General features: G+C 38.9%; 1 protein-coding gene across 6 annotated transcripts; it reads left to right on the top strand.

Moving 5' to 3' along the window:
- The first annotated feature begins 1,897 nt into the window (after window positions 1–1,897).
- Window positions 1,898–27,129, top strand: tpd52 (tumor protein D52). Of its 6 annotated transcripts, none has more exons than XM_036566320.1 (8): window positions 1,898–2,026; window positions 18,716–18,840; window positions 19,313–19,461; window positions 21,437–21,538; window positions 21,850–21,876; window positions 23,772–23,813; window positions 24,037–24,085; window positions 25,397–27,129. In XM_036566320.1, the coding sequence occupies exons 1-8, from the start codon at window positions 2,008–2,010 to the stop codon at window positions 25,520–25,522; spliced, it is 639 nt and encodes a 212-aa protein (XP_036422213.1). In that variant the 5' UTR covers window positions 1,898–2,007; the 3' UTR covers window positions 25,523–27,129. The 6 variants fall into 6 exon arrangements, with proteins under 6 accessions (XP_036422213.1, XP_036422215.1, XP_036422216.1 ...); XM_036566326.1 differs by lacking the exon at window positions 1,898–2,026 and adding an exon at window positions 12,565–12,915; XM_036566322.1 differs by lacking the exon at window positions 21,850–21,876.

Below are 27,129 nucleotides of genomic sequence, written 5' to 3'. Positions count from 1 at the left end.
ATTATACAGCTGAAAAGGTGTTAATAAGTAATATGTGTAATGGGTAGGGAATATGTTGTGTTAATAATTTCAATATATATGAATACATTGTGTATCATAATAAATGAGTCATTAGGTGATTTTTTCTTTTTTATTTGTTTATTTATTTACACATGTAATGTATGTATGTTTCAATGTATATTTAATAAATAAATTAATTAACATGTCTGCTAGCACAAGATTTTTTTTTTTAACTGTCAGGTATGGATTCGTTCAGTGTGTCACCCAGCAGGTGTCGTCCTTTCCTCTGTACAGCACCATCTCGGTTACAGCTGCGGTCACTTCTCTAATGACAGACGCCGTGTCCACTCAGGGTCCTGCTGAGACTGCCGTGTGGACAAGTCCACAATAGTAGCTACTTTCTACTAGGCTGCCTAATAAAGTCAATGATTTTTACTGATTTGTAATGAGTTTAAACTGCACTAACTTCACTGTTTTCAAACAAATAAAAACAACGGTGCATATTAATGTATAAAAATATCTATATTATGACACTAATAATGTACAACAACAGATTTTAACTGATTAGAATGATGAACAGAGCTGGAGATTATTCCCTAATGATTAAGTGTGTACATATATAGAGAGAAAGAGGGAGGGGAGCGCAAAATTGGTAAGTTATGAGTTTTGGAGTTTGTAGAGGATCAATCAAAGAGGATCAGAGTTTCATAGAGGACAGAGTTTAAGCTGTAGTTATTTCCGTGCTCTAGCGCCACCTATTGACCAAAGTCCATCGAAATCTATATACCGACTCAACCACATCCTGCACCCGTTTCAGGTTTGATAAGGACTGAAGGAAGCGCTGGGCGCTCAGATCGCCCCCCTCTCTAACTCTATCTCTGCGTCTCTGTCTTGGTCTCTTTCTATCTCTGTTTTTCAGCCTTGCCCACTAAACGTTTTGGGGTGTGGCTGCTATGTTGTAACGACAGGTCAAAAATGTTAAGATAAGGATTACAGACTCTGGTGAATAGCTTGACCTTACAGCTTAAAGGGCAATACTGCCGATTTTTAGAAATCTCTGCATAATTCAGGGGTTGAGATGTAAACAAAGTCGTTTAATGTGAAATGGTTTAATGTAAACACAGCCAGTCAGATTTCTGTACAGTGGTGGTGAAAGGAGCCTGAGGTTGTGTTGTCTACAACGCACACATGGCCATTTTATTTACTATCCAAAATGACCAGTGAACCCACACGTCTTCTGAGTTTCTATATGTAATGTTGATAAAATAGTAGTAATGTTATCTGGGGGCTACTTTGCCGAAATAAAAAATGGGTTTTAGGCCAAAACCTTTTCTCAGTACTATAATAAAACAGTGTATCGGTCAGCAGCGTATTTGTAATCATATCGTGTGACAGCCTTCTGTGATGTAGCTTGAAATAAATTACTTCAGACGTCTGGTTCCTACGGAGCCCCTAAGGTGCCGTGGTTAAAAAACAGTAATGGCATTGCGTTCCCTCGCAAACATGTTGCATTCGCTGGAAAATGTTTTGGTTCCCTCCTAATCATTTTTGTGAGGGAATGCAAAACATTTTACGAGGGAACGCAATGCCTTTTGCAATTTTTTTCCTGCAAAGGCAGTTTTGGGCTCTCTGTAGGTTCCCGTCATCGCCTCTGTGAATAAATGATTTCATTTTGAAGACATTTTGAAAAGTCGGTGGAATTCCCCTGTAAGTACTTTCTTTAAAATGTATTTAATATTTAAAAATACATTAAATTAAACACTTTTTTTGGCTAACCGCTTCAACCGCTTTAAAGCTACGCGCTTTCCCACACGCAGACGCCCAGCTCTCTCCGTGACCACGTGCCAGTTTCGTTTTGTTTACATGCGTGCGCGCTGTGCGCGATGACGTAACGCGCGGCCCCACCTCACCACTTTGCAGCGCGTGAAGCTCCAAACTAACCCCGAGTGGATAAGCGACTCAGCAGAGGAGTGAAATAACCTCCAACATTCAGGAGTTCACAGCAGCATGGAGGAGTCCGACCAAGGTAACTCAGACAGAAGTTCGTTTCTCAGACTCTCTGTGTGCAGCTCATGTTCCACAGCTGGAGAGGAACTGTTGTTACCGTCTGTTTGTTTCTCTCTGAAGTTAGCTCAGCTGTGGTTAGCTAGCTAAGTCTTAGCCATTCCTGGCTAACATTCATTTGGACTGCTGAGGATGATTAAATATATCTAAAAGTGCGCCTGTTCCCCATAGACAGTCATGCCTTTTGTTTTGGTGTCTTACTCGTTGATGGAAGCTTTTTGCGTCATTGTTCAACTGCAGAATCAACTAATCAACAAAGGAAGGAAGTTTCTAAACTCTGCCTGTTTGACACCAGACTTGAACGTGAGGGCAAATAATGATAAGCTTTTAGAGAATGAACCAAATATTTCACATTGTATGAAGCAGGTAACTGATACTTTGTTAGATTTGTCTGTTTAAATCTTTCTGGCATTTTTCTGCCGTCCCGATGTGCTGATTTGCTTACATGTTAAACCATATGTTTTATCACCCCCAATAGTTAAACCATTTTTTCAATTAATTCACTAATCCAGTCTCATTCACTGGTTTATCATGTCGGTATAAAACAACTTTTAGGTGGCACTCCTACTAAACTACAACTGAAATACATATAAGTATAAAGAAATCAAGGAATTAATCTTTTTTTCCATTAATATGAGCTCAGACTGAACATACCCATCTGTGGGCGTGGCTTGAATCTCAAGTGTTTTAGCTTTTTTTTGTTGTTAAATAATTCTGATTAGATTGCATATACTGATTCACTAGCCACTGAGTAGACCATAAGGAATACAAGTAACATAGGTTTGATTTGGGTGATCTATGTTTAGTGCTTGGTCACGTTATCATCGCTAACGACCAAATGTCAGGTGCTGTCTGGGATATAATGGGCTTAGAGATGTTTAGATTTAAGTAGATTTGTTCTCCTGCAGTAATATGTTCTTTTAAGACTCTTTTCCCTATACAGCTGCACTCACTCCAAAATAAAACATATTAATCACAGAATATTATTTATTGGTGAGATTTTGAGAGATTAATCCTTGAAATTCTGGCATTTGGTCCCATTTTTTCTCACTTGAATGAAACTCTGACTCTCTGGACCACATATTGCTTCCTTTAGTCTTCTTTATTGTAACTGTACTGTAAGCAGGCACATTTCTGAAGTATGCTGATTTATAAACACTTTATTAAATGCTTTCCATGATTTGGTAGAATTATCACTGATTTTGCATTCACAAAAACTTTAATAGTAGCTTTTGATCTGAATTCATTTTTACAGCATAAATGTTGACTAAAATCATTGCACTCAGATATTTTAGTTTTTAAATGTGGCACTGCTGTTGTGCTGGTGCATTGTGATTTTTTCTGAATGACTCTGCAAATATCGTTTTGTGCCTGTTCATTCCTGATTTTTGGCATAAAACTCATTGATTTTTAGATTTGTTAAAAGGCGATATACTTTTCTTGTTATTAGAAGGATTTTGCATTTTGTGTTGAATTGCGTGAGCATTTGCTGAAACCTGTTTGGCACTCTGTGGTCTGCTGCACTTCATGGGAGCTGAATTTGTCAAAAATAAACAGCTCAGGGACAGAGATTGCTGTTTCATGTGGAAAGAAGAGAAAGAAGTTTAGCAGAAGGTAACCAAGGTAATTAAGAAGGATGATCTGAGTCTTTATTTCAAGCCTAGTGATGCATTTAGCCTATTCAGTGCCTGAAGAGGTAGTCTGTTCATCGTTGAGCACAAGCCAGCTGCAACCTGCATGGTCTATGAGGGACAGGTAGATATCTCTTTTATTGTTAGTAATGCTGTATATATCATCTAGACAGGTACAGGTGTTGGTGTCACTCAGCGATACTAATTTGTGTAGGTAATCTGTGCAGGGCTCCCTTTTGTGTAATTTTAATGAAGAACAGTCCAGACAACAGTCCAGTCAAAACAAGCTGTGTCAGATTTGTAAGATATTCCTTTAGCACAGAGTAGCAGAACTAGCAGTACCAGTACTGGCTTGGTGAAGATAGTGGCGCTACTCCAACATGTATTAATTTCAGAACTCTTTCATTTTATTTATCTTGTTTTAGTCATTCCTGCAGTTTGGACTATACCTTGGACTAGGTATAATCTTTCTGTCAGAAGAGATTTGTTTATGGAGAAATACTAATATCGTCAGCAAGAGTCACTCTCAGCATGTTGTATTAGTCTCCTTTTAACCTTCTTTCTACCTCACCCTACTCCTCGCTCCTCAGGAGCCTGCTTGTCATCATTCCTCCTCAGTGGTGGAGGTTCGATGAGCAGCCAGAGCCTTCCTGTGCAGCTCTCTCAGCCCCTCCCTCATCTCTGTCATGCAGGGAAGCCATCTGCCGATTCCTCATTGTTGCTTACTGCCATCTCATTGCAGCTGGTGCAAAAGGACCACTGAGTTATTTTAAGAGCAGATTGCAGGATGGAGGCAGAGGCACCTATTATTTATCTAGTGCACAAGGGGGCTTTAGGTATGAACATCATCACCAAGGCCTCTGGTCTGAAGGGGAGGCCTGTGTTCAAGGCTTTAGTTATTATGTAAAGGCCATATACAAGTCTTGGGTGATATATCATCTATACTGGTATTCAGGTGTTAAATTAGCAATGTCTCTGCTGCCACACCGTTAGAAATACACTGTGTAATGGTGTATGTTTCTCTTTGAGTAATGTTAAGAGAAGAAAACAGAAAAAATAGTCCAGTCAAGACAAACTGTGTCAGGTTTGTAGGTCATTCTTTTAGTATAGAGTAGCAATAATCAGGAAGCATGAGTTCATAAACTCTAATAATGCAAATGGTGTGTGTGCATATAGGAAAATATCATGACATTTGATTTTATTAATAGCAGTACCATATACTGGATTACTGATGCTGTAGTGCTATTTATATATCTGTCCATATTGTAGGCTACATTTTAATCACAGCTCTAAAGTGATGTCTTAATCATGTTGCTTACAGTAATTAAGGCAGAAGAACTCAAGGCCACTATTCCAGTAGTACGGTATATTGCAGACAGAGAATTTTGAACCCCTCACCCCCACCCCGTTTGAGTTAAATCCAGTTTACAGATCATACAAATTTACATTTACAGATCATATCAAAGTTAGGTTTTAGATACAATTATATGCAAAAGTTTGAACACCCTCGATCAATTGACATGTTTTGTTGACTTTCTAAGTGATACATTAACAGGTCCTCTACAGGAAACAAACCTAAATATAAAACTTTCAGTGCACAATTTCCATTTATTTCAAGAAATTAAAAGGTGAGATTAACATACAAAATAACATCAAATATAACATGTCATAAATTTTGCACAGGCCACATTTTGTTTTTTTTTTCTCAATATGTTAAATTCAGGAAATTGTGCAATAAAGTGTGCAGAAGTGTGCTCTCTGTAGAGAGTGTGTTAGCTTATTTTCACTTAGAAAATCAACAAAACTTCGTTTGAACAAGGGACACCCAAACAGTTGGATATGACTAATGCTGCGGGAAAAAGAGCAGATGCTATAAAATGAGACTCCTATCGCACAGAGAAGCTTTTTTTTATTTGACATATTTGATGTTGCTGAATCTTAATTTGCAGTCATTGACTACATTTCCGTGAGCGGAATAAAATATAAATGCTAAGCTGAATAATAATGAATGAGTCATAGTTACCATTTGCTCACTCATGGCTTATAGGCTAGTAATAACATCATGATGCTCGAAGCCATTTTTTATGATACAACATCTGCATTTGGTTTAGTTTAGTGTCTATTACATGACCACTACAGTGCTCAGTCGAAAATGATTAGTTTGTCTTTTGCAAAGGTTGTTTTTTTTTTATTCATTTCACCAGTCTTTCCTCCTGTGTGATCTGGGAATGAATCTACATTAATGTTTAGGTTTTATATGAACAGAGTAGTGTGATTCAGTGTTTACACAACAGTAAGATTAGATTATGTATGTTAAAGTGATTTTGCTCACTGAAAAGCATGACTTCTTTGTAACAGAGTAATGACTAACATCACACTGTACCCAGAGCAACAGAGTAAACATGGCTGTTGTATGAGGGTTTTTATCAGCATTGGTTAGTGGTGTTTTTAACCAGGCATGATGAGAGCCAACAGAAACTGCAGTTTCTTATCTTTGTAGTTGCCTTTAGTTACCTGTGAATTCATTTGTCAGCTTTCTGGTGGAAAATTCCATTCGCAGGGTTTCTCAGCCCTGTGCTGTATTTGGAACAGCTTCACTACATGCAGCTGGCGCATTTTATATGGCGCTCTTATGTTTGTCCACACAAATGGGCCGAAGTCTGAACTAAATGACTTTAAATACCGATTTTGCTTTTTTACGTGAAGGACACGTTTTTGGAGGTGATTTGATGCTAGATACTTCTTCTTTTCTTTATATTTTACATCCAAAATGTTCCCATTGTTGGCTCATTTTTCATGTGTCATGTATATTTTCTTTCTTTCTCTTTGGTTCTGGTACTGTGTGTGTGTGCATGTGAGTGTGTTTAGGAGAGAGAGAGAGAGAGAAAGACAGATGTAAGGAGAGAGAGAGAGAGTCAGAGAGAGAATTTCTCATGTTCACTGTAGTGTATTCAGCCTTCAGACCAAAATTGCTTTAAATTAAATTTAGCTGAAGGTAATTACTTGGTTGTGCAAATAATTAAACTGTTGGAGGTCTCTAGGAGGTGAAATCCTACAGTGAGTGCTTCACTAAAAGAACTTATACAGTAGCTACTCAAAAAGGTCATAACATACAATACTGTACAAATCTTAAGCACCTGAGCAAATTGTTTAAAGCAGTTTATTTCAGCATTTTTTATCAAACAAATACAATAAATACAATACAATAAAAGGTAACCAGACTTTCTTGTTTTCAAAAAAGGTGATAGTTAATGTGCTCTGAGCTGATTAGAAGAACACAGGTTTGGGTTTGTTAAATTCCACAAGAAGGACACCTGATTTAATTTCATGAAGCACTGATTAGGCAAACTAGGTATTGGATGATAACTACAACTAATACTGGACTTCCTTTAGGAAAGGTCAGGAAATGGATAAGTGAACATGTTGACCTAAATCACTACCTGTTGTATTAGTGTTATTTATATTTATTGCAGTATTAATGTTTTTTCTGAGCAGATAAACACTTAATGCTCAGAAAAACAGAGTTTTAAATAGAATTTTCTCAAGTGCTCAAGACAGTGACTACCATTCACAAATGAACTGTAAGAGAAACCATATGTACACTACAACACTGAATGATTAGTTGTGTGATAGTAGTTGGAACAAAATTTTACTACTGAATATTTTCAGAGAAGCCAGGTTTAACCCAAGAGATTTAACACCTCCATCTAATGAAAAATATTTTTCTCATAAAACAGATTGGCTTTGTGCTCTGGGCAGCTATGCATGGTGGAAACAGATGCTTATGTTTAGCGCCTGTTCCTGAAGAGAGTTTGGATCAGCCCCTATGATCAAAGGCACTGTAATATCAGCCTACACCCTGGGCCATGTGTGATCTGCTGCCATGGACGTCCTTATGCTCAAACAGGATGGCCCAGTGGAGTCTGTAGAATAGAAATTAATTTTCCAGAGTCACAAACCCATGCTTTTCAGCATACTAAAATTGTTCAAAATTACTGTCCTACATTAACAAGGTTTGGAGTGTAATATGTCGCAAAATGGTTTTCTAAGAGAGAGAGAGAGAGAAAATAAGAATGATTTTCTTACATCGTACGAATGTATCTGTTCACTAACTTGTTTAAAGCAGGCATGAAGCCTGATGTGCATATGCACTGTGCATTGTGAAAGTAGACTAAGGAGGAACGCTTTAGTTAATGGTTAAGCATCTAACATCAAAAATAGAAAGTTAATCATGCTAGAGTTTGTGTTGATCATCATACCACAGAGATGGACTGTGCAGCAACATCTGAAATGTTGGGTCTCGTGTGGAGGAGCCAGTAAAGTCTTCTTTGTGTGTCACCTGTATGACAAATTGGTTGGTTAGTGGAACTAGGGACATACAAGGAGTGTTCCACAAATTATTCTTATCTTCAGGCTCTTTTTTTCAGGCTCTTCCCCTTGGTGGTGTTAGGTTTGCCATGAGTTGGTTGGCAGCCTGACTCACCGAGAAGGCACAAATCATTCCTACCTTTAGCATGAGAGTTTCACAAAGAGAGGAGACACCATTTGCGCAACAAAATGTTGTACAAACTGCAAGTGCCATTCCAACATGTTTAACTTAATTTTAATTGAACACCGACCTCATTCACTCCGGGCTATAATCGACAACACAAACAAAACACCTTGCTAGCCAACAAAGATTTTGCTGCCAGTTCTTTATGTATTAAATTTCCTCCGGCTATATCATCACAAATGTGAGTGGCGGAGGTGATACAGCTGCTGGTAACCCATTGTTAACTTTTTTTTGGGGTGGGGGGTGGGGGGGGTGATATAGTATCAGTTGCTATTGGTGGCAGCTGTCCTCAATAGACCTCTGAATTCATGTGTCATTCTGTAGTCAGTGCATGTCCATATTTGGAACTCCAGATCTAGGGAGATTTTCTGTATGGGACGCTGCTTTTGAAAATCATGACTGTTGCACCCTGTGGTAAACAAAAATGTTCCAAATCTGATAACGTTTTTGTTTTTGTACATTTTCCCCCGAGTATCACAGGAATTATGAGGTCATTTAGCAGTCAAAATATGAATACATGCTGCAAGCAAGCAGTACTTCTGCAAAGAAATTATGACACATGAAAGTAAGTCACTATATACCAACACCGGCTACTCAAACTGTGACTGCCAGAGCGTCATTTCGTGGAGTGTTTTGGTGAGGTTGTCACTCTTAAGGTGTCAGTTTGATGCACAGCCATGTTAGCTTGCATGTAGCAGTTTTCATATTTTGACTGCTTAGCGACTTCATAGTTTGTTGTTCTAAAAATAAAATGTACATACGGTAAAACGTATCAGCTTTGGAACATTTTAGTTTACCACAGAGCGTAATAGCAGCAGTTTTAGAAAATGTCATTTGTTCTCAAAGAGAAAACAAGCTTAAACCTTAGGAATTAGGAGCTCCTGATATGAGCATGGCGCTGACTACAGAATGAAGAAATGACTTCAGAGGCTTATGGATAGTGTGAGTTGTAAGACAAAAGAATGCTACTGCAGGCCATAAGCTATCTTCAGTTAGTTGTAAAATGTTCTCTGCTTAATCCATTGTTAAATGGGTTTATCTTCTTTTCATAATAGTTCTCATTATCATCTTTCAAAAGGGAAGCACAGCTGACATGCTCCTCCTTTTAAATGGTACGAACCAAAGTTGGCATGAATGCTTGGTGTATTGAAAGGTTGCATGTTACACTGACCTTTTCTGCCACCCTGTGATGGCTTGTTGCAGGACGTTGTCCAAGCCATCACTGATGAACCTTAGAGGGTCAGCATATCCTTGGCCATGTAGCGATTTGTTTGGAATTGCACCACATCCCATGATTCTTATTTTGGGCCAGTCATGTGACACGGTGTGTTGGGAATAATGTGCTAATTGATTAGATGCTGTGGTGTATTAAGACCTTTTAAGGGCTATCTTTGTTCCTGGATGGAGTGTTGTTCCTCCCCTAAATGGAAGTCATACGGATTCCAGTTTTGGAGGGGAAAAAACATCTTAATATGTTGAGGGAGCATGTTTAGAGCAAACCATTCTTGCTTTCTTGTATTTACACTTTTCAGTTGTTGATTCAGACAGTGATTTCTGACATTGTATTCCGCTGTATCTTTACTGGCACCTTGCAAATGCTGACTATTAAGGGGTCAACAGAGGGTTCAGAAACTGGTAGTGACCAGTAATTTGCACTATTAGAGAAATGACTGAGTAAAAACAATGATGTGATTGTGCTTCACTTCCTCTTGCAATGCCCACTTCTCCTTTAAAGCAGAACTAGACCTGAATGAAGAAGTTGGGTATGTAGTTTGAGAGGAGACGGGCCGTCCCTTTTTCCTCATCGCCTCTTTTGTAACTGTCAGTGATGTGTTCAGGCTTGCTATAAAGCGGTAAGCATGCAATCCAAATTCATAGTTGGGAAAGAATTTTCGCAATCAAATTTGATCATGCCCTCAGTTGGGGCGGACAACACCGTGGGTGTGTCAAAGCCTGTATTCAGTGTCTGTGCGTGTGTACATACCTTTTGTTATGCAATCTGAAAACTGAGTGATGTATGATCTGGCTACAAGCCATCAAGGACCTGTCTGAAAGGCAAATATCCGGGAGTTTGTACACCTATAAACAGCAGCAGCACTGCTGAAGCGCCATATGTTAAAGCATTACAATGTTAAGGCATTACTGCATTTTGTTTCAACTGAAAGCTGGTATAACAGGAAAAAATCCAGCATTCTGGTAGGACTTTCTTTTGAAGTACAGATGCTAGAGAATAATATAAAAGTGTTGCATTAGAATCTGAATAATACCATGTAAGGCTTCTAGAAGGAGAAGTAACACAGGCTGTCATGTTGCAGGAAATAAAACAATGCAAGAAACAGAATTATTCTAGATTCAACCGACCCCATCATTTGAAAGGCTAACAAATATAACACAATGTAGCATATATATTTTCACTTGACTGTATAATCACGCAACATAATGAACACCAAACATTTCTGAAAAAATGTATTTGTAACCATTTATCCAATGTGAATTCAGTATTGTCAAAAAGAGAAACATTTTACGTTGACTTGCATTGAAAATATAAACATAGCTAGCTAGCTATTTACATCTTTGTTGGTCATGCATTTTGCCAGACAAATCAACAAACTTGACACATATATTTTTTTGCAAATAATTATCACAATAATAATATTTGTCATATTTAAAATGGTTTGGGAAAAAAAAACAAAGCAATTAGCAACAGCCCACAGGTTGAAAACCTCTGAGGTAGAGAAAATGGGACTCCTAACAACCATGCAAGACCTGGTAGACTACCAGAACTGTCCCCATCGAATAAATGATTTTTAAGTTTTCATCTTTAAGAAAGGGAAGAAAATCAAGCTCCATTCTTTCTTCAGATCTGTCAGTTTTTGTCCATCCTTCCACTGTGAGAGGACAACTCAACACTAGGAGCCTGAAAGGATGTGTAGCTGTCAAGAAGCTCTTACTGAGAAAACAAAATTGACAAAAAAAACAAGTAAATTTGCGAATCCAACAAAGAAGCTGCTTGTTTTCATAGAACAATGGCCTGACCACCCCAGAGTCCGGATCTCAACATCATTGAATGTGTTTGGGATTACTTGGATCATGAGAGGCAAAAAAAAACAACCAACGTCTGACTGAACTTTGAAAGTGTGGAAAAATATCCCCGCTGTTTTTTTTGGAAAAATAAAAGTCCCCCAAAAAGGATGGAAGCTGCAATAAGGGCAAAGTGTGGACACACATAATACTGAAAAAAATAAGGTTAGTTGTTGAGGCTTCGGTGTAATTTTCTGTTAAATATGTTTTCTGTTTTTCGACTCGTAATGACTTGTTTGACTTTTTTGACACATTAGTATTTATCCCACATAAAAGGCTTTTCCTTTGAGCATTTTTTGGAAGTCCACTGTACTGCATTAATCTTCATTTTGTGGTTTAACTGATCATATATTTTTAGCTTGCTAATATAGATATAGATGGACTAATGGTGAAATTAAACGTATGTGAACACTTCTTGCAGCAGCTAGGGAAAAAAGATGTTTGTAGAAAACATTCTGCAATTACCTGCTGTGTTGCAGGGCTTTTATATTGATGAATCATTATTTCGATGTAATTGGACATACAGTAGTAGTAATTACTGACAGTAGTATATTAATAGATTGCTGTATTAATTATTTGCATAGTCATATTCGTATAGTTCACATCTAATGTGTTTTGTTTTGCTTTTCTAGTTCAATTATATGCAAAATCTTTTTGTTCTTCTGCTGTGCTGATACCGGCCCTTCTGTGGGCTGAAATCTTAGCTCAGCATTTCGCCGACAGAATGCCGCTTGGATAGAATGTGATACGACTGCCCTCTGTTTGCTGTTCGGCTATAGTGGAGGGGACAGTGAGTTGATGTTGAGTGTTTCAGGACTTATTTTGAAATCCCTGAGCCCAGCTATGTTGGTGTAGCTTATAATGGTGCATGCAGATCCCAGCACACAGCTCAGTGGTGGGCAGAGTCAGTTTGAACTGGATTAGCGCTGTAATCTGGGCCAGTGCAGATTATGGAATCCTTTTCATAGGCCTGTCTCTGCGTCATGTGACCAAGAGACAAATGGATCCCCATTTACCTTCAAAGACAAGATGGATAGAGGGGAGGGGGCAGGGCATGAAGCAGAGCCTGGAGCAGGAGAAGATAACTACATGGATGTATTCGACAGTTTATAAGACGCTGATTTTGCGCACAAGCTTCATTCTGCTGGGAATGGCTGCAGTTCCACCAGCTACCATTAAGATTACAGCTGGAAGCCACCACTCGTGACTGAAGCAATGTGCTGAAAGAGGTAACTCATTAACGTGACGCTTACTGCTGCCTTGGCCTGCTTGTCATGTGAGCCAACAGCAGCCCAGGGAACGGTGGGCTATCTAGCACTGCAGCATCTAAATCACACACACGCACACATTCTGAGAGCCGGAGGAAGAAGATAGGACAAAATAATGCAGTGAACAGGAGCAACAGCAGCACATGGCCAATCACATGCAGTCATCATTGTGGAAGATTCCTGAGTGTTGGCATAATGGACCCTGTGGACGAATACAAGTCTCCTTTCAATTTTGAGCAAGGGGTTAACACCAGCTACCTTTACCTGTCCCCTAAGGAGAACTTCACTCCACCTAGCTCACCCACGCTGTTGTCCAGAGGTAACGTGTGTTTGTGTGTGTGTGTGTGTGTGTGTGTAGCATAGAGGTTAGGTGTGGACTGGTGTGTACGATGGAGAGTTTAAAGGAGTAGCTTAACCAAACATACTAACAACAAATGAAAGCTACTTGCTGTTACTAACAGTGAAAGAAAGTGAATAGCCACTGTGGTTTTAAACAGATCTGATGTATTTAAAAACAATGAAGCAATAAAGCAAAAACAGCTTTGAATTTATTGTTTTGGTCCCAAAAAAACACATTTACATATGTCCACCTTTTCAACTGACAACATTTAAGCCCCGTCCATTCATGTTGAAGTTACAAGGAGTTCATTATGCAAATGCAGTCATGCTAATTGGCAGCAAGTAGCATTCACATACCACAGTGTAGGCCTTTTAAAGGAATAGTCAGAAGACCAATGTTGCTGATCATGAGCGGAAGTGAAAGTTTCTCTAGTGGCTGTTCTCTTTCGTTTATTGTTTGCAAAACCAGCTTTTTGACAGTCATTTCTCTGAAGGGCTTATATTGTGGAAAATTTAATTTTTGTATGTTAACAATTTTTGTATGTTAACAATGTTAAAGTTTTAAATTATATTCATTCCTCAGTTGTTGAGGGACAAGAAGTTAGCTGCTGAGGAAGTTTGGGCATGTCATGGGAGGTTTACAGACAAAGTGCTGCCACTGAGTAGAATAAACGGGTAGCAGGTTGACTGCAGTCTGCTGCTGTCAGGTCCTGTCAGGTACAAGTGACAGCCAGGTGGCATTACTGTTCTTCTAAGGGCTGCACTCATCATGGCCCACACAAGAACTGCCTCTTCAGCCGCCTTTAATGCCCTAGTAAAGCCGCAGGAGAGGACCACTTACTACAAGTTTTTCAGTTGACGTCACTCACCTTGTGGGTGTCCAAATTATAGGCCTACATGCCTCTTACAGATTCTAAAGAGAATGTGATTCTCTTTATATGAGCAGATACAAAACAGCAAGCTACCAAATACATAATACAATTTAAATGCTAATTAGAGGGAGGTCACTGCTTTTGCCAGCGAATGGATATGGTGCATTAAATTAGTTGAAATGTTTTTTAAAGAGTGACTCATGATACTGGCAGCTATTTTTAATCTAGTTATTGGGCAAACCCATGTCTGAAAAGGAGGTTCATCTAAAGCACCAGCTCACAACTTAGGATTCATATTTTAATTTAAGTATGTTCAGTTAAACATTTGTTTGAAATTGGATTTTTGTGTGTTTTCTGAACATGTTATCACAGATTTTCTGACAACGGAGATGATTTAAAGTTAAAGCCGCATTATTTCAGTTGTTTTTGTTAAAACTGAGAGAAGTAGCATTACTGAGTCAGGAGAGAAAAAAAAAAGTTAAAATATATTGTGTGCGCTACTGCAAGTCACTCTGTAAAACCTGAAATAATATTTAGAAGTCTGAGGCATCAGGTCTGATTTTGTGGGAGTTTTTTGGACCCGATCTTTAGATCTTTTTTGCATTAACAGTGCAGACTCAAAAAGAAGATCCAGCTCCATGTTTAGGTCTCAAATTTAAAATCAGTATTATACTGATGAAAGTAACACTGCATCATACCAGTGATAATGACGATAATAGATAGTTCACGTCATTTACCAAGTTTTGACTGAGTTATCTTTGAATAGTCTTTCAACGCCCTAACAATCATCGGATTTATTGGCTCGGGGAAGACTTCTGAAACGCAACCGATGTGACAAAATGTTCTTCCGCACATTGCATGCAATTATACATTCCAAGAAAGAAAGTATGACTAACTGAATATATGAATGAATGAATGAATGAATTGGCCAGCTTTACATTGGAAGAGGTGGAGGTGTAAAAAGCATTGGAATCTATATTTTCATTTTAATAAAACTTGATACTTATGCATAGTAGCAGCGGTTGACATTGCCTATTGCTCTGTGCCCCTGGCTGTAACATTTCACATTTTGGCTACTACAAATGCAGATCCTGTGGCCTGATTTGACGAATAAGTTGGCAACTGTAATGTGAACGTTACCGCTGCAGTAGATAGCGAGACAAAAAGTGACAGCTTCATTCTAGAACTCGTCGTAGCCTTTCTGTGATGCCTGAGATATTAAAATACTACTTTACTGTCAGTGGCATTGCTGACAATGACAAAGAATTGATTACTACAAAAAATGGATTCAGCAGTTTAGAGTTGACTTGACAATTTGTGTGGCTGTGGCTTGAACATGATTTTGATATGGGTGTGATGTTCTGTTAAGCATGTCATCAGTTTCTCAGCAGGCAGACAAATTCATTGTTTACTGATTGTAACTCCTTTAGAAAAAGAAATATTGGAAACCACATCCGCAGCTGTCAACACAAGCGTTATTATATGGCAGCAGTCTTAAGAGATCCCAGTAACAAACCTCAGGGCTGATTTATCAAAGCCTGGTGAAGATGGAGGTGGGGCAGGATAGTTGAATGTTAAAAATCTTTGATCTGGCTGACTAAATCGTGGAAAACAAACTTTCTCGCATTATTTCCTGGTTTGATTGGTATAATGGTGGAGAAATGATAGACATGGGGGAATGGTTTTTCATACTGATGGATACTTGTTAACTGCAAATACAGTGTATATATGATTAACATGTTTCTATAATTCTTGGCCACAGTTCTTAACTTTGGCCACAAGATTCTTTTTTAATGTTTAGATCTGTGTCCTCCTGGTATTAGTCCATTGGGAGACTTTAAAGGAGCAGGATTGAAAATCAAAACAAAGCAAATAATACCTTTGGGCCGTGTGGAACATTTTCATTTTTTAGTGCATACACAGTGTACTTTATATTCATGAAATATTGAACTTAGTAATATTTAATACTGTATGGTATAAAGGCTTAATGTTTTCCAGATTGCAGAGCAGGAGGTCTGCATAAAGATTTTCTCTGGTGAACATAGTCTAATATATTATGAAATTAATCAATAGTAATTTGCTTTTTTGATGATTGTTGCCCTACTTTCAAGCTGAAAAGTTCATTTGTTTTTAATGAGATGCAATTACATTACTCTCGTGACATTTGTCACCACTTTTTTGTTTACATAGTCTTACTTTGAATTTACCTAATGGGTGAGGGTTTCCAGCAAAGGATGCTAACCATACCGCTCTGCAGTTCAACAAAGGGAAAGCCTAAAGCTTTTATTTGTAAGGCCTGATGATGATGAAAGCTAAATGCTTTACATTTGTTGACTATTCCGTTACAGGAAATACTGTTGTAAGTCCTTTCAAATCAGTTGGAGGACAACAGTTTGAGGAACAAGCTCTTGCATGTGAGTGTGTTTCAGTAGAGCTATGAGCCAGGCTTGATCTCAACTGCACTGCAGTGGGAATAAGCAGGGAGGAGACACAGTGCCTGCACTAAACTGGGTCATTGTAGTGAGTTACCAAAAAGGTGTGTCTTGCTGAACAGAGGATTTAAAAAAGAGCGACCGAATGCAAGCTCTTAAGAAACTGGACTTAACGTACTGACTCAATGAATGAAAATGTTCAAAAATGTGTAAGGCCTTGACTGTTTAAAGTTACTCTTATATTGAGACAAAATATGGGCGGACTATACTTGTCATTAAAATTTGGTAATTGCTGTTTGAGTCAGATAAAGTGGGATGTTGCACCCCCAGTTTGTCCTGAAATATACCTCACAAGAAGCTAACAAAAGCTGAGCATCCTCTTCAGTTTTGCCAAATTGTATGGCATAACTTTAATTGCATGCACAATTTGTGATGGCTCTTCACACTTCTCTGTTTCTCCTTCCTCCTCTGCTCACTGGAAATGGGAGGTAGAGGTTGCTCATGAAGGAGAATTTATGGAATGTGGTGGGAGTTCAGGGTGGGAAACTTAGGGATATCATAGGTCTTCATCACTGTAGTCATGAGCAATAAGTAGGCATGTGCCAATATAAAATGTAATATCACATTAATTACTCAACCTTTTATCTCAGTTTATCACAATATCATATTGAGGAAAGACATTATGCATAAGACAGCACATGTATGCGTTTGTAGTGTTCTGAATGTCATTTTTTGTACCAATAATATGTTGGTGGGTATACATTTTGGGGATTTTTGGTGTGTGTGTGTGTGTGTGTTCATAATAGTGTTTATAATAGTCAGTCTTCGTTCGCTTCTGCCACCCTGTCTTGTCTTAATGGGCATCAAGTCTCTGGGTTTCCCAGGTGTTTTTTTTTGGCTAGGTGGTAGACCTTTGGTACTGCAGGTAGCAAATTGAGTTTAAAAGTATTGTAGCATCGGCATAGAATAAGACACAGAAAACATTGCACATACAGGCAAATGATCTTCTATTTTGAACAGGTACTTCAACGGCAGCAAGAAATGGCCAGGCTAGTGTTAACCTCAACACAGAACACAGGGAGGGGATAATGTGGGAGGATGTGACATTTGATGAGGGTAGACACTTCTAACCACTAGTTAACTGCAAACCCCACCCTCCTCAGACACAACTTGTAATAAGCAACATGACCACACTGATAAAATCATCAACACCAGCAACAATATTAGTCCCTTTCTCAATGGGGAGTGTGGTGACTTCGAGAGCCACTTTGCATGGCCGCACCATCTGAACTCCTCATGGCAGTGCGGCCTGTGGCGGACACCATAGTATGAAACCTTTATCATGAGCTGTGAAGGTGTTCAGACCAATAAATAACACTAAAGCAGCTGTACAAACATCAAATAAAGCATAATATCACAGTGGCCCTTATTTATCAAAGTTGCATACGATTAAATCTGATAGTAAAATTAGCAAATTTTACAGAGAGTTTGTATCTGCACAGTCAAACTCATGTCTGGAAGGAGTCTGTGTAAATGTGAGTGGACTAGTTTATCAACCTGGAAAAAAAGACAATCTGGGGTTAACTAACAAAATATATCTATAATACAAATAAGAGTAAAAATAGAAAATAATACTAATAATTTGTGTACTCCAAAAATGGATGTACTTATTTTTGCGTGCACATTGGTAAAAAGAAAAGCTACAACTGTTCCATGTTCCATTTAAAAATGTTAAACTGTGTTTTTGTTTTATACTACTGACACAGCCAGTGCAGAAGTATCCCATACGCTGCAATGATAGTATTTAAATGTTATTTCACAACATATTTTAAGAAAATAATCACATTACAAATTACATCATTCTACCAGCTTAAAAACCTTTTTTTTTATTATTTATTAAATGTGCAATGGCTGCTGCCAGTCTTATCCTCTAGTCACTTTGATTGACAGTGCTGTCGTTTCCTTGTTTTTTTTTCTCTCTTTTTCTTTTTTTCTTTTTCTTTCCTGGCTGTCAACCATCTAAAAGACTCCATCCTGGATTTTTCTTATTTATGTTGCTTTTCCAGTGGCCATGTCAGTGGAGTATCCATGATTGACAGTACAATCCAAGACTCAAAAAGCATGTGCTATCCCACTGTGTTTATATATGTCCTTGGGCTGCTGTCCATCATTCGAAGGCCATCTTTTTAATCTTATTGTGCCTGCCTCAAGCCTCTCATGTCCAAGGCCTGTCCCCTCACTTCCTTTAGTATTTTTGCTCTACTTCAGGGAGCTTGAGGCCTGATTTTCAATGTTATAGTTGTCCAGTACAACCAGTTGAAGTATACATTTGCCTCCCATCAAATTAACTTATGCAGTCTATTCCTTTTGTTTAAAGGAGGCCTAAAAAATCTCATCTGTTCGTAAGTGGTTCATGCTGTTCCTACAGCTCATCAGATGGAGCCTAACTGCATCTGGTTTATATATGTCCCTGCAGGTACTCAGAGACCAGACTCCATCCCAGAAGTGGGTGAGGATGCTGTAACCACAGTTGAACAGCCTGTCTCCAGCACTGCCCTTACTGAAGAGGAACAAGAGGAGTTACGCAATGAACTGGCCAAGGTTAACAGTCCTCAGCAGTGTCTCAGACTGCATATTATACATTCTGTTTTTCTTTCCTTTAAATGGGGAAATAGGTTGAGGACTTTAGCTAGTAACAAGAGGTTATAACATGCATGGTTTCAAGGTCACTCTGAGAGCCTAACCCAATGTCAATCCCTCTTACTGACCTAGCTGTGAGTAATTGGCAGTGTGCATTGTAATGTTGAGGCCTTTGGGCAGCTTTGTAGTCCATTTATGGATTTCAGAAGGTTGAACAAGCCCAGTTTACAAGAAGTGCACAGTTTGCTTCCCTCAGATATTGTACTAATTAAAATTTTTGAGGGTCATTGTTTAGATGTTAGGCCGTGAAGAGAAATCCACCCCGCTGAGTTATTAACAGCATTAATTATTTGTATTTGCAATTACTGTCAGGTGCTCTCCTACCATCTTTTTTTTTCACTCATCGTAAATTTTGGATTCCTGTGCTCTGCAGGTGGAGGAGGAGATCCAGACTCTCTCTCAAGTACTAGCTTCGAAGGAGAAGCAGGTGGCAGAGATCAAGCGGAAGCTGGGCATCACCCCCCTCAATGAACTCAGGCAGAACCTGAGTAAGAGCTGGCAGGAAGTCACCACCTCCCCCGCGTACGTGCCCTCCTCTCTACCTGTGCCCTTTGGGCTCTTCCTACTGCCACTTTATAGGAACAGTCCCATCTGTCACTGGGCTGCACAGCCTGCGTTCTGCTGCATCTTCAGCTGGCTGCATGCAAACTGATAGGAACGAAGGCCATTACATGTCTTAACCCTTTGAGCTTATTAATTTTAACCCCTTAAATTCTCAAGCTTATTATAATAACTAAATTATAACTATTATAAATTATAACTAGAAATAATAATAACTAAATTATAATAACTATAATAACTAAATAAACTACAATACAAACCGATTCAGATATTGTTAACGAAAATTTCACTGATTTTTAAAAAAAAAGTTTTTTCCTGTATAATTGAAGGGTTAAGGTGTAAACAGAGCCCTTCAGACAGATTTGATCTGAAGTGCTTCATTGTAGAGAAACTTACCTGAATCATTCACAGAGGTGGTGATAGGAACCAGACATCCAGAGGGTTTAATGCTGCTAAAAGCTACATCACAGAAAGTTATTTCATGAAATTACAAATGTGTTGCCTGATGCCTGAGACATTGATTTAGATGGTTCTAAGATAAAGTTTTGGCTTGAACATATTTTTCAAAAGTCACTCATAGCAAAGGTGCACACAATGCATTATAAGGCCAAATAGTCTTCAAAGAAAACTTATGTTTACAGATTTACAACTGTTTTGTCATTATTAACATTATTAACATAAAAACTCAGCCAATAAAATTGCTTTATTGTATTGTGGACATTGCGACCCCTGGGTCTTATCCCCACCACTGTAATGAAATCTAGATCGGTCTCCCCAATGAACCATTTCACATCAAACCACTCTGACTCATCATTTCAGAGATTAAATTTTGCATAAACTAAGAGAAATCAGTGGAATTCCCTTGTAAATTAAAGAGTAAATTAAATAGATATTTGAACTTGCACATCCTGGTAATTCAATGGGGTTAGTATTAATTGTTCTGTAATTACTAAGAATAGTTTGGCAATTCCTATAAAGCTCAGACAGCAGTAATGAGTGCAACCATTTCTATCTAGTAAACATACAATTCTAGATTCCCTTTGGTATCCTTTAAAGAGAAGAAAACAAAACAGTCCAATCAAAAGAAGCTGTGACTGGTTTATTAGACATTCCTTTACCAGCAGCCTGGGTTCACTAACTTTATGAATGCAAAATTAAAAACCATCATGTCTTTGTAAAATATTGGGATGTTCATTATTTTTTTCAGTACTGCCTAACACTAATATGTTGGCACTGTAGTGATTAAAGTGAGAGATTGAAGAATAGGCCTACATATGGACCCCTAGGAGTTTAAGGGTTAGAATTTGTTTCCTTGATTTGTTTGGTTTTCTGAGTGCGACTCGCAACCAGGTCTGTTCAAAAAAGGGCCCATATCCTACATTTTCTTAATTTTTTTTTATTGAGGTCCACTTATTTTGTGGTTTTAGATACAAAAAACAGTGAAAAATATTTTTACATGACTATTTTCCAACCTTAAAATTGAACATTTACATTTTTGTTGCTGTACTTTTGCTGCTTTACCAAGACTAATCTATGTAAATGAGCTCAGTTCTGTTTGGCCACCCTGTATTGTATCTCATTCAAGAAGTAGTCTGAATCAGAAATGCTCCTCATAACTTCAGTGTTGATTGGTGCTGTAGGCTGAAAAGACTGAATGTAAATATCTTGTTTTTTTTTACACATCACAAAAAGAGTGAATTCAAAACAGGTCTTTGCAGCTTAGTTTCCATATATGGACTGCATAGACTGGGGAGTGAAGAGTATGTTTTGAATTTTTTTTTTGTGTGTTTACATATTACATTAAACTCTGTTATTTCAAAAAAAGTGAGGACACTTCAGTTTTCCTTGATGCAGGAATGCAGGAATTTGGAATGAAATGCTCTTTGTCCCATATCAGTGGTTCTAAATCTGTGGGTCTTCTACATTGTCTATGCAGGTATAGAAGAACCTCAGAGACGCTGTCCCAGGCAGGACAGAAGGCCACAGCAGCGTTCTCCAGTGTGGGCTCAGCCATCAGCAGAAAGCTGGAGGATGTCAGGTACGACAGAACAGGCAGATACAGCCCACCCACAGGGGACATTAAACTGCCCACTGTTGTTCTCTTCCCTCACTCAAACGTATAACAAATGGGTGAAAGCAATTCTTACAAATAATAAGGTTTACTACCCGTTTGTGGTGTTCCTCTAACTGCTGTGTGGCATAAATGTTATGATATGCAGAGCACAAAACAAGGGCAACTGTGCATGGAGCATAATTCCTCACTAATTGAGCCTCAGCAGTAGTGGTCCTCACATTTGGATGAAGTTCAGTCTGTTTTCTGTTTGCTAATGCAGTCTGTGACATTTACAGATTACAGTCATTTTCCAATTCCTTTAGGTAAGATAACCTTCACTGAGTCATTTTGAGTCGTTTTGAATGCAGAATTGATCAGTAGTGTGATAAATACTGATGTTTTTGCATGTGGTTACTTTCATCAATGTAACTCATTGCTTGTCCTTTTACATTTATACACTCCTTTAACACCTGATGTTTACCATGCTGATGTCAGCGCATGCTCTTTCACCGCATCTTGTCAGAGCATGTTTTGCGCATGGCTGTAGTTTCTATGTTTGTATTTTAAAGTTTGAGTTGTGGACTGTTAGTCTGCTATAACTGTAGCATTTGCATGTTATAGATCATCACCTGTTTGAGGGCTCAAGTGTAATGTGAAACTACATACATACATCATCTAAACCGCTTATCCTTCTGGGTCACGGTGGGGTGCTGGAGCCTATCTCAGCTGTCATTGGGCGGAAGGCAGGATACACCCTGGACAGGTCGCCAGTCCATCGCAGGGCAGACAGACAGACATACATACACAGTCGCACACACGTAATGTGAAACTGCTGTACAGTAAATTGTTTACTCTATATATACACATTACTGTGCAAAAGTCAGAGACCACCCTTTTATTTACTTTCCAGTCAAAACAGCCGTTAAGTACAAGTTTTAAATGTCAGGGAAAAAAATCAGGAAAAATGGCACCACAGAAAATGACAGAAAAGCCTCAAACATGAGTCATCAGTATCTTTCAGTAATTTGTTTGCTCTTTATTTTTGTGCACCTTACTGCCACTTTAGTTCTCCCATCTTTCCAGTCATAAAACCGAGATACTGCTTATGAACTTTTCATATGAAACCACTGTCTATGACCACAGTACATCACTGCAGCCACAAATGCAAGTTAAAACTCTAAAACGCAAAGGAGAAACCATATATTAACAGGATCCGTAAACACTGCTGCCTTCTCTGGGCCCAAGCTCATTTAAAATGGACTGAGGCAAAGTGGAAAAGTGTTCTGTGGTCTGACAAATCAAAATTTGACATTTGTTTTTGGAAATCATAGATGCCTTATCCTCCAAACTAAAAAGGAGAGGGGCCATCTGACTTGTTATCAGTACACAGTTCAAAAGCCAGCATCTGTGATTGTATGGGGGTGCATTAGTGCCCATGGACTTGCACATTTGTGAAGGCACCATTAATGCTGAAAATGATATATACAGGTTTTGTAGCAACATATACTGCCATCCAGATGACGTCTTTTTTTAAGGAAGGCCTTGCTTATTTCAGCAAGACAGTGTCAAACCACATTTTGCATGTATGTGAGGCTTCTGTGTAATTTTCCATTAAATATGTTTTCTACTTAACGGCAGTTTTGTCCAGAAATTAAGTAAGTGAAGGGTGGTCTCTGACTTTTGCACAGTATTGTACCACTTTTCACAACACTCTGTCTATTTTGTTCTGCTTTCCAAAAGTAAAGCCTCTTCTCTGAATCTCTGTCAACACTCCAGTAGTGTGTGTTTCAGTGTGCATGAGTTCAGTATAACCCTGTTGAATGTGGTGTAACTCGTGGGTTACGTTTGATCTTCCTCTAAATCTGTGACTGGCCATAGAGTTGAGGCACGATCCTCTGGACAAAGACGTTTAAGCCCTTCCCTTTACTGCCAGTTCATTCTATCTGACCTGATTATTCAAACCAGAAGAATGAAGTTTCCCAGTGCTGGAAAAAATCTGTCAGAAGTACAGATAATGTTGCCTCAAACGCATTGTGGATTAAAGTCTTACTCACAAAGCTTGTTCTTAATCAACATCTGTATTTCCCCTGATTGCAAAAAAAGTTAAATGTAATGCAGTGTGGCTCTCTTTCTCTTCTCTTGACTCACGTACTCGCTACTAAAGCCTGCTTAACTTGCCTAACGCTTCTTTTTTCTCTTTCTTACTGCTGACCGATAGCATACGATCCATACAGCATTCAACTAGCATGCCTGTGATGAGGTAAGGGACTTACTGTCACTCTCAGGTGTGCATGCTGGGAAGGACCTTATTCCAGAGTGAAAGCTTGTTAGAATACTTCTCCCACGTTTCTTCATCTCTCATAGCTATTACACAGGTTACTAGAGGCTGCAGCAGAGGCATCCAAATGTTTGGCACATAGTTTGAAATCCATGTTCAGTCTAAGTTTATTACAGTCACAGCTTACATGTCCCATACCTTGCAGGAATACTCCCACCTTCAAGTCATTTGAAGAGAAAGTGGACAACTTGAAGGTAAGTGAAAAATGAGCAAAGATGATTTAAAGACAGTTGCAATAAGACATTTGCTTTCCAAGCAGTAACATGAACTAAGTATGTGGACACCAGGGCACCATCACACTTTTCAGCTTGTTGGGCATCCCAATCCAAAACCGTGGGCATATATATATATATATGGGGGGGTCGAGGTCAGGCCACACCAAACTCATTGAACCGTGTCTTTATTGACCTTGCTTTGTGCACAGGGTCACAGTCATGCTGAAACAGGAAAGGGCCTTTCCCAAACTATGGCCACAAAGTTAGAAGCATATAATTGTTTAAAATCTTTGTATGCTGTTGCATAAACGTTATCCCTCACTGGAACCAAGGGGCCCAAACACTGAAAAACAGGCCCAGACCTTTATGCCTCCTCCACCAAACTTTACTGTTGGCACTATGCTTTCTGGTGGGTAATGTTCTCCTGGCATCTACCAAACCTAGATTTGTCCATCAGACTGCCAAAAAGTGAAACTTGTGTCCTGTGGAGTGAATAATCGTGTCCATTGCTCCAGAGTCCAGTGGTGGCAGGCTTTGCAACACTCAAGTTGACGCTTGGCATCATGCATAGTGATCTTAGGCTTGTGTGCAGCTGCTCAACTATGGAGCCACATTTCCTGGAGCTCCTGAAGCACAGTTCTTGTGCTGATGTTGCTTCCAGATGCAGTTTGGAACTCTGCAGTGGGTGATGCAACAGAGACAGGCAATTTTTTTGCACTACTTGCTCCAGCAGTCTGCGGCCCCGCCCTGTGAGTTTGTGTGGCCTACTGCTTCGTGATTGAGCTGTTGTGGTCCCTGATGCTTCCATCTCGCCATAATAGCACTTACAGTTGACTTGGGCATATCTAGCAGGGCAGAAATTGCACAAACTGTCTTGTGGAAAAGTGGCCTAAACACCTGAATTCAATAATTAGGAGGGGTGTCCACATACCTTTGGCCATATAGTGTATTTGCCTTCATTCTGCATTCACCAGCTAATAAAAATAAATAAGAGCAACCCACTCAAAAATTCTCCCCAAAGCAATCGTAGTTTTTTCCTTGTCTTTAAATTTAAAAAATTTGCTTTAGTGATTGCTGTTGCACTGCAGTAGGATGTATGTTTACAACAGATTTAGCGATGAAGTCTGGACTGCCCATTTGAGTTATTGAAAACAGGCACATTTACTAGATCATCTTTAACTCATCTACTAGAAGCCAGTTTTAGGTGATGTACCTAAACTTTTGACAGGCAATATATTATATATTATTTCTGAGACAGTGTCCGTGAAGTTTTTATAATTGATCCTGCAGACCAAGATGAGTCCCACACCATCAACAAGCGAGCTTGGGGACGTTTCAAAAAACTCAACACCTAATGCAGAGCCCGCGGTGGAGCAGCCAGAGGGGACGACCCTCCAGGACCCAGAACTACATTGAGGAACCGCCACTGATCTCACTCCGCTGATCCTTAATGGCAAACCTCTTCCACTCTTCCTTTCCTCCTCCCTTTTCCCCCTTCACTCCTCGCTTCTCTGTATCCTGTGATAACTGAAAACCAAAACAAAAGCTCCACACCCTGGTTCTTTTTCTTCAAGTGCATTAAACGGTCTGTTAGAGACATTACGTTTCTAGTATATAGTTCATGCCAAGTTGGTGAACATATAAAATATTTAGACAGAAATACTCTATGAGGGACATGCATATATAGCAGTTTTCTCAAAGCTCCTCTGCCTTCATCACTGCATGAGTTCACTGAGAGGTAGGTTCCATTAGTTGCTGTAACGTCTTTCTGAATGTTTACATGAGTCTTGAGCATCTTCAGACCATGCGTGGTAGCCCTACACTGGAGGTGAGCTTGATGACTACTTTGCTTCACTGGCCGTCAAATGGAGTTGGACATTGACTTATGAGTGGCAGCATGTTTCTCATGTCTCTCTAGCACTTCACACAAGCTGTGTGCCTGGCCTCTGATCCCTGACCCTCAGGCAGTAGTAACTGGTTAGTTCACACCCACATGCACATGCACAAATTAGGCTCAGCTGATACCTTGGGGTCAATGTTCTCTTTATTGGGTCAAGTAACTAGGGGGTTGGGGTCTACACTGCTGCCCTGGCCTGACGAATGACCTTTTAATGTAGTTTTGCTGTGTAAGATGGACAGTGAGGCTAAAATTGGAAGGTCAGATGTGATATGTTTCTATAGATGAATTTTCTTATTATATTTCCTTCAATGTTGCAAAACTAGTAAATCATTCAGAGGTAAGGACCTCATAGAGAAAACAAAGAGTCGAAAAGTTAAGATATTTTTTTTTATTGTGCTGTAGGTTTACCATTTAGATTCTGACATTGTATGTCGTTGATCCTCATAAATGCCAAAATTCTAGTATGACAGCATGAGCTTCGAGAACTTTGTATAAACTTAGTTGTATGCAAAAGTTTGAACTTTGCTGGTAAAATTATGTTTTATTGATTTTCTAAGTGAAAATTAGTTTACATCCTCTACAGGGAATGCACTGAAGTATCTTTTTTTGCATGAGTTTAACATATTGGAAAAAAGTAAAACAAAATGTAAAATGTATAAAATAACTTTTGTACAGTCCACATTTTCTGTTTGATTTTTTCCTCAATATGTTAAATTCAGCAAATAAAACTGTAATTGTGCATTAAAAGTGTGCAGAAGTGTGTTCTCTGTAGAGGCTGTGTTAACTTATCTTCCACTCAGAAAATCAACAAAACATGACATGTGACCGGGGACAGCCAAACTTATGCATATGACTATATGTCCAGTCTGCTGGCTAATGCTATCTAATGCTCCACAAAGATATCCATAGTGACGTAACAGAAGTTTCAATGCTCAAAACGTAAAAAACAGTTAAAGTTACATGTGCTATTGTTTATGCTTCAGTTTTGTAGAAAGATAAATATGAACTAGTTGGCAACATTAAATGAGAGTTTCTAGCCATCATCTGCTTGCAAAGCTCCAGTAGTTGTTTGTAAACAACTAAGCTTTTCGAGGAGTCTTTAATGTGTCTTGTTACTGTAAAA

This window comes from Colossoma macropomum, unplaced genomic scaffold, assembly GCF_904425465.1.
Source record: "Colossoma macropomum unplaced genomic scaffold, Colossoma_macropomum, whole genome shotgun sequence".
Taxonomy (NCBI): domain Eukaryota; kingdom Metazoa; phylum Chordata; class Actinopteri; order Characiformes; family Serrasalmidae; genus Colossoma; species Colossoma macropomum.
The sequence above is the reverse complement of the archived record's forward strand: the minus strand, read 5'-3'. Positions and strand labels throughout refer to the sequence as shown.